The sequence below is a fragment of the Danio rerio genome, chromosome 19 (genome assembly GCF_052040795.2).
Source record: "Danio rerio strain M-AB ecotype USA chromosome 19, GRCz13ab, whole genome shotgun sequence".
In the NCBI taxonomy this organism is placed as follows: domain Eukaryota; kingdom Metazoa; phylum Chordata; class Actinopteri; order Cypriniformes; family Danionidae; genus Danio; species Danio rerio.
This window is the reverse complement of record NC_141039.2, coordinates 50,697,501-50,705,353: the sequence shown is the minus strand read 5'-3', so window position 1 is coordinate 50,705,353 and position 7,853 is coordinate 50,697,501. Positions and strand designations below refer to the sequence as shown.

Genomic DNA, 7,853 nt, shown 5'->3' with positions numbered 1-7,853 from the left:
TATGACTGTGTCTTTGTGTGTGTTCCTGTGTGTGTGTGAATGTATGTGTTTGACTGCATGTGTGTTTGTGTGTCTGAATGTGTCCTTGAGAGTGTGTGTGTGTGTGTGTGTGTGTGTGTGTGTGTGTGTGTGTGTGTGTGTGTGTGTGTGTGTGACTGCTGCAGCTGTGAATCAGAGCGCTGGTGTGAGTCATTAGTGTAAATCACTCATTATTCCCATCCAGCTGACCTGTGTGTTTGTGTTTGTGTGTGTGTTTGTGTGTGTGTGTGTGTGTGTGTGAATGTACCCTTTTTGAGTGTGTTTGTTTGTAAATTCTCCAGAAATCCCCAATAATCAGGCAGAGAGAGGAGCGCTCTTAGACAAGTAAGGTTTAATGTGCTACATTAAAAAAGTTTGTCAAAAATAGTTTCTCACATTATAAAGTATGAACATCTTTTCAGACTGAGTCAAAAATAATCTAGAATAATAACAAAAGATCTGTACAGAAGCCACTAAATGAAGGAACGGCCTGCTTTCTACAACCCTGCAGCTAAACACAAGCAAAACTCCCGCACGTGGATCTAGGTCCTGCTTTTTCCAGTGCTGACGTCAAATAAATTAAAGAACGTAGGAAAGCTAGCGGTTTGACTTTAGTTTAGTATGAGGTACAGTTGTGCCCGTAGTTCTGTATAGTCTACACACAATAATAAACACACAAGTGGAGCAATCTTCATGATTGGCAAATTCAGCTCCAGCTACATTGATTTGGTCGAGTTCATAGTGCTAAAAATACTCGCTTGATGAATGAGACGACAGTAAACATCGGCAGACACAACCGAGTAACATAAAACTACCAAACAACTACCAATAATCCTCTCGGGTTAAATATTAAATAAAAAGTGAGGCATGTTTTCTGTCCAATGTCCAAGGGGTTTGGTGGAAACCTGCTACAGTGTAAAAAGCGATTAGTTGACTTGACTTAAAAAGTTAAGCTGAAGTATGCGCATAATTAAAAACATTCATTCATTCACTTTCTTTCGGCTTACTCCCTTATTTATCAGGGTTACCACAGAGGTGTGAACCACCAACTATTCCAGCATATGTTCTACACTGTGGATGCCCTTCCAGCTGCAACCCAGTACTGGAAAACACTCAATGTCCAATTTAGTTGATCAATTCCCCGGTAGCGCATGTGTTTGGACTGTGTGGAGCACCCGGAGGAAACTCGGGTCAAGACAGGGAGAACATGCAAACTCCACACAGAAATGCCAACTGACTCAGCCAAGGCTTGAACCAGTGACCTTCCTGCTGTGAAGCCACAGTGCTAACCACTGAGCCACCGTGTCACTTATAAAAGTTCAGTAAGCTTACCAGATTCAAGTTACAACCGGTATACTCACTTTTAAAGTACACTCAAACTCCACTTTGTTCAAACTGTTTATAAAGAGCTGAAATGACTCAATTCTTGAGGTTTTCTGGGAGACGACTTAATTATTTCAGGTTTAATCGACTTAAATTTGTAAAACGTATAGGTTAACTTAATTTATTCATGTTGTCTCAACACTAACTGGTTGTGTGGAACACAACATTTCTTTACAGTGTAACTACTCACTGTAGATTGTTGATTTATTTAAATAGCTTAATCAGATTTTAAGTACATTTTTTAAAGTTATACAACGTTTAACTTCATATTTGAAAGCCAATTTGGTTTATGTAAGTTCAAGATGATTAGAAACTTACTAAAACATTAAGTTAAGCAGGTTTTACTCTTGTTTAGGTCACAATTCACAGTACTATAAACATCAACAAACACTACTAGCTTAATAAATGACTAATTACCTGTTCATTAATGGTTAGCAAGGTAGAAGTTGGGTTAAGGTTTGGGGTATGTATCATCTTTATAACTGCTAATGAATCATTCATATCCTAGTAATAAGCAGGTAATAATCCAGTAGTGAACAGCATGAGCTGTGACCTAAACTAAAGTGACTTTTACTATCGCTTTTAACAGTGTATGAGCTACAGTGAACGATCCCTTTGCTGTACTAGGTTTTGTATATTGTCATAAAGCATCACGTCCAGGATTGTAAAATTACACACGCATACTCCACTCGAACACATTCGCACGCTTGTGATGGACGGGAAAATCCAGTCCACTTTGGACTGTCGCATAATAGTGTCCGCAGCGGGATTGACACAATATTCCTGAGAATCCCAAAACAACTTGAAGATAAAAAAGTAAATTATACATTAAACACGGATAAACAAGCATTAAAACATTCGATACAGTGCTCAAACAAGAGGAAACTCAACAATAATAAGTTAAGACAAACTCACATGGAAAATAAAACAGAAACACTTCAGCTGAAGCACCGATTCTCACTATTAACCAGTGGTGTATCACCTGTCTGTTATTATATTATATCGTTTGGTTGTTAGTACTTATAAAGCACATATTCTGCATGAGGTTTATTTATTTTATGATCTCTAACACCTAAACACATCTATAACTATTAATAAGTCAAAAACGGACAGATCATTGAGCTAAAAGTCACAGTGGTTTGTTAATAGCGAGAATTGTGGCTTGATAAAAGTGTATAAGAAACAGATGAGATGAGGAACGTATAATCACATCTTCATTCTAGGGCAGGTCTGAGGGCAGAAGTGCAATCGTTTGACACAGTCTTCTTCAAGTCTTTGGAAACACTATTTGTTTGTTTTGGTGCGGCTCTCATTGGCTTGGTTTACGCGCTCATCCCTCCACTTCTGAAGAGAGATTTTTGGTGTCAACTATGGTGTGCATAGATAGCATTTTCAGCAACACTTTACTCAACGGGGTGTTCATAAAACCTTTATAATCTTGACTATGAATATGAATATGAAATATGTGTTGCGCATTCCTATGACGACTGTCATTAAGTGCCATTTACTCAGTTATGTCATTGCAAAAATAACATTATTTGAGATGTCATGATGTATTAGGTTATGTCAAGTTGTTATTACAATAAAGACAGGTTATAATGTATTTGATTATGTCAAGTTGTTATAACAATGATATGTTATGATGTATTTGGTTATGTCAAGTTGTTATAACAATGATATGTTATAATGTATTTGGTTATGTCAAGTTGTTATAACAATGACATGTTATGATGTATCTGGTACTTGTCAAGTTTTCATAACAATAAAGACAGGTTATAATGTATTTGGTTATGTCAAGTTGTTATAACAATGACATGTTATGATGTATTTGGCTATGTCAAGTTGTTATAACACTAAAGACAGGTTAAGTATTTGGTTATGTCAAGTTGTCAACAATAAAGACAGGTTATAATGTATTTGGTTATGTCAAGTTGTTATAACAACGACATGTTATGATGTATTTGGTTATGTCAAGTTGTTATAACAACGACATGTTATGATGTATTTGATTATGTCAAGTTGTTATAACAATAAAAACAGGTTATAATGTATTTGTTTATGTCAAGTTGTTATAACACTTAAGACAGGTAAATATTTGGTTATGTCAAGTTGTTATAACAACGACATGTTATGATGTATTTGGTTATGTCAAGTTGTTATAACAACGACATGTTATGATGTATTTGGTTATGTCAAGTTGTTATAACAATGACATGTTATGATGTATTTGGTTATGTCAAGTTGTTATAACAATGACATGTTATGATGTATTTGGTTATGTCAAGTTGTTATAACAATGACATGTTATGATGTATTTGGTTATGTCAAGTTGTTATAACAATAAAGACAGGTTATAATGTATTTGGCTATGTCAAGTTGCTATAACAACAACATGTTATGATGTATTTGGTAATGTCAAGTTGTTATAACAATAAAGACAGGTTAAGTATTTGGTTATGTCAAGTTGTTATAAAAGTTACATGTTATGATGTATTTGGTTATGTCAACTTGTCATAACAACAACAACAAAGACAGGTTATGATGTATTTGGATATGTCAATGACATTTTATGATAAGGTTGGTTATGTCGAGTTGACATAACAACAAAGACAGAATATTTGGTTATGTCAAGTTGTTATAACAACAACAAAGACAGTGTATATATAAAATAACTGAGCCAACGACACCTAATGACACTTGTCATAAGCATGCATATTTTACATCTCCTGTGTCATGTCATGATTATAGAGGGCGTCATAACAGCCTTATGAACACCCCGGTAAAATAAAGCACTACCACTTTGTTTTTTGCAAGACGGGGCCGGGTGTAGACCTGAATGAAACACGCTGTACATGAGCATCTACTCCTCCTCAGTCTTTATGGAGGATCTGTGGCTGAAGTGCACCACCGTGGCCCTGTCCTGCTGCTGTGGGACTCCAGTGCAGGCCCTCAGGAGCCCGTCCTCCTCTCCGCTCTGCAGACTGCGGGCCAGCCATTCCTCCAGGGCCGCATCCACCTGAGGCTCCGCAGCACTCTCCGGCAGCGCCTCAGCTTCGGCACTGGCATCGAAACGCTCCAGGAGCTCGGCAGCACGCCTCAGAGTCTCCGGGGCCTGGGGCCGGCCGGCTGGACAGCAGCCGCAGCGCTGGTGCAGGCGCAGAGAGAATCTGTGGATGAAGCTGCGGCTGCAGGCGGCGCAGGAGTGAAGCCGCTCGCGGGAGCTGTGCAGCCGGCGGTGGAGCTTCAGGTGGATGTACTGCGTGAACTTCACTCCACAGAGCTTACACTGATATGGCTTCTCACCTGAGTGCAGACGCAGGTGAGTCTTCAGGTTACTGGTGCTGCTGAAGCGCTTGTGGCACACCTGCGGACGGCAGAGACGATCAGTTCAAGCTCATGTATGGTGCAGTTATTGTTTTCAAAGCAGCTGTTGCATGTACAGGGGACTCTACCGCTATCTAAGGTATGCATTCTTATACCACATGATTGTTAAATGCTTAATTCTGATTGGCTGCTGGTATTTTTTTCAGCTAAAGTAGTCCCGGCAGGTTTTGAGCAGATATATATTACTACACTATATGATTTCAGTTACTTCACAACTACAACATTTTGTCTATTCCGATATACTGTTAATGCTTAATCCTGATTGGCTGATGAGCATTCTATTGTCAGATAAACATACAGGTAAAGTAGTCCCGGCAGGTTTTTAGTTAGGAGCAGTTTCATTTAAGCTCATTAATTCTGTGCTTATAATGATAACTATTAATTTTCAAAGCAATTATAAATATAAAGCTAAAGTAGTTCCGGCAGGTTTTAAGCACATTACAGCTCCGTATCACTACACTGAATTATTGTTATTTTAAAGTCCTATATAAATAAAGTATGACTATAATTAGAAGTAAAATAAGTAGACTTATCCTGTGTTTGATTGATTAAATCCTGTTAAGCAGGTTTTTGATTCGATATAATTGTTTTGCATACCCAATTGGCGGAATGTTTTGCTTGTTTTAAATAAAAACTCACTTCATTTTGACCTCAGATTATTTCTGAAAACAAAACAACATTTTCAGTTGTTCAGAAAATACTTCTTGAATTAAAACCTTTTAGACATTTGAACTAGAAACAAGAGAAAAGCTCTAAAAACCTGCTTTTTTTGTAGTGATAAATCCTGTAATTCAAAAGCAAACAAGAGGCAGGAGATGAGACAGGATTATATAATAGTCTTGTTGTTTCTTTGGAATTCAGACAGTAAGCCAGACGTGTTTTCTCTCTAAAGAACTGCATTTATTTTCAGTGGTCAAGATGAATGATGCCACCGTCACACCCTCTCTAGTTACTGTGCAACAAAACATTTCTTTTAAAGGAAACAGGAGTGACGAGGTAAAGGTTCTCTCACTGATAAGCAATGTTGTGTGTATGCGTCATGGTGTGCTCATAGGGTAAAAGTGTCATCTGATGGCCTTTATCTACACTCACCTGACACTCGTGTGGTTTCTCTCCGGTGTGCACCAGGTGATGTTTCTGCAGGTGGGCGAGCTGTGTGAAACTCTTTTTGCACAGGTTGCACTGGAATGGTCTTTCGCCACTGTGAACTCGCAAGTGCACCTTCAAAACATAAACGCATGTTAGTTTTAGTTAATAATAATAATAATAATAATAATAATAATAATAATAATAAATAAGGTTAAACTTTTTTACTGTAGGGCTTTTAAAAGGAACATCTTAAAAGAATCTAGATATAAAAATAAAATTTAATTATATATATATATATATATATATATATATATATATATATATATATATATATATATATATATATATATATATATATATGAATAAATAAAAAATAAACAAAAAAGAAATTAAACAAAATAGTACAAATAAAAAAATAAAAATAAAGTGAAAAATAAATTATATAAAATAATAATAACAAAATAAATACATAATAAAATAAAAATAATAACAAACAATTTATTAAATTACAAAAAATATTAAGTTAAATTAAAAAGAAAAAAGTGAAATTAAATTAAAATAAATAAAAAAATAAACAAAAGAGAGAAAATAAACTAAAAGTAAAAAAAAAAAAATATAACAAAAATAATGTGAAAATAAAGTTAAATTAAATTAAATTAAATTAAATTAAATTAAATTAAATTAAATTAAATTAAATTAAATTAAATTAAACTAAATTAAATTAAATTAAAACAAATAAATAAATACATACATAAAAATAAATAAATAAATTCAATAATAAAAAATAAAATAAAATAAAAATGTTATCACATAAATTAAAGTTCAATTAAATTAAAATAAATAAAAAATAAACAAAAAATTTAACAAAATACTACAAATAAAAAAATAAAAAAATAAAAAAAATCAAGTAAAAAATGAACAAAAATAATAAAAACAACAAAAACAGAAACAAAACAGCACAAAAAATATATAAAACAAACATTATTTGATAACAAATAAATCAAACAAACAAAAATAAATCAAACAAAACAGTACAAATAAAAACAAATTAAATTAAAAACATATTAAAAAATCTAAAAACATTTTCAGAATACACGTTCACTTCTATTCCCTTTATTATTGACAAATAATTTTGCCTTCAGCAAGATAAATACAGAGTTAACCTTTAGTATATCTTCACTTTTAAAATAGGTGATATAACACATTTAAACACACACATTGTACTCACTTTAAGATTGGAGAGCTGTCCGAAAGTCTTCATACAGACATTGCATTCATATTTGATCTTCCCGTTCTGCTTTTTCAGTGGATACGGGAGAGATTTATACCCAGGAATCATGGCTGGAGAGGCTGACGGAGGCGGTGTGCTCTTAGGTGTAGTCAGACTCAGATTTATGGCTTCTTCACATTCAGAATAATGCGTCTGGCAAGGAGAAGTCTGAGGGGAAAGTTCTGGCGTTGCAGGCGCTCCTCTGGGGGGAGTATTGTGCCCCCTTTCGTTTAATCCTCCGTGGAGTGTGTTAGGATATGGAAGAGATACAGGTAATAAACCTGACTGTGGTATTGAAGGATAGGACAAACCGTCAGGATTCATGAAGCCGTATCGGTGGGCTGGTTTTGTGGGAAGCATTGAAGTGAACGGAGGAGAGTATGGAGGAATGAGCATGTGCTGGTAATGAGGGTTATACTGCGGTAAGAGCGGATATGGAGACCGTATTGACGGATATGAGGAGATCAAACCCTCTCGGTGACCGTACAGGCTGTGTAGATGCAGCGGGACGTCCTGCGGTGGAGACAGGCTCGGGTAAATGTTTGTTTTTTCATGCATTGGTTCTGACTTGTGGATCTTCTTGCTGAAGTCCATTATTTGCTCGTCTGGAGTGTCTGGCGGCGTGTCTCTCTCGATGTCGATCTTCTCTTCAGGTTCCTCGTCGTCTTTATTTGTGTCGCAGGGATGGTTTTGTGGGTTCGAGGGGTGT

At 35.6% G+C, this 7,853-nt stretch overlaps 1 protein-coding gene across 2 annotated transcripts in view; it reads right to left on the bottom strand.

Moving 5' to 3' along the window:
* Positions 1-353: 353 nt before the first annotated feature.
* The window catches only part of prdm1b (PR domain containing 1b, with ZNF domain), a 32,550-nt gene continuing 25,050 nt past the window's right edge, over positions 354-7,853 (bottom strand). For both annotated transcript variants that reach the window (XM_087296090.1, XM_087296091.1), the window contains 3 exons: positions 7,103-7,853; positions 5,878-6,006; positions 354-4,765 (listed from right to left, as the gene is read on the bottom strand). The exon at positions 7,103-7,853 is cut by the window's right edge and continues 61 nt beyond it. In XM_087296090.1, the coding sequence (XP_087152216.1) occupies positions 4,262-4,765; positions 5,878-6,006; positions 7,103-7,853 (1,384 nt within the window). In that variant the 3' untranslated portion in view covers positions 354-4,261. The remainder of the gene's footprint in view (positions 4,766-5,877; positions 6,007-7,102) is intronic.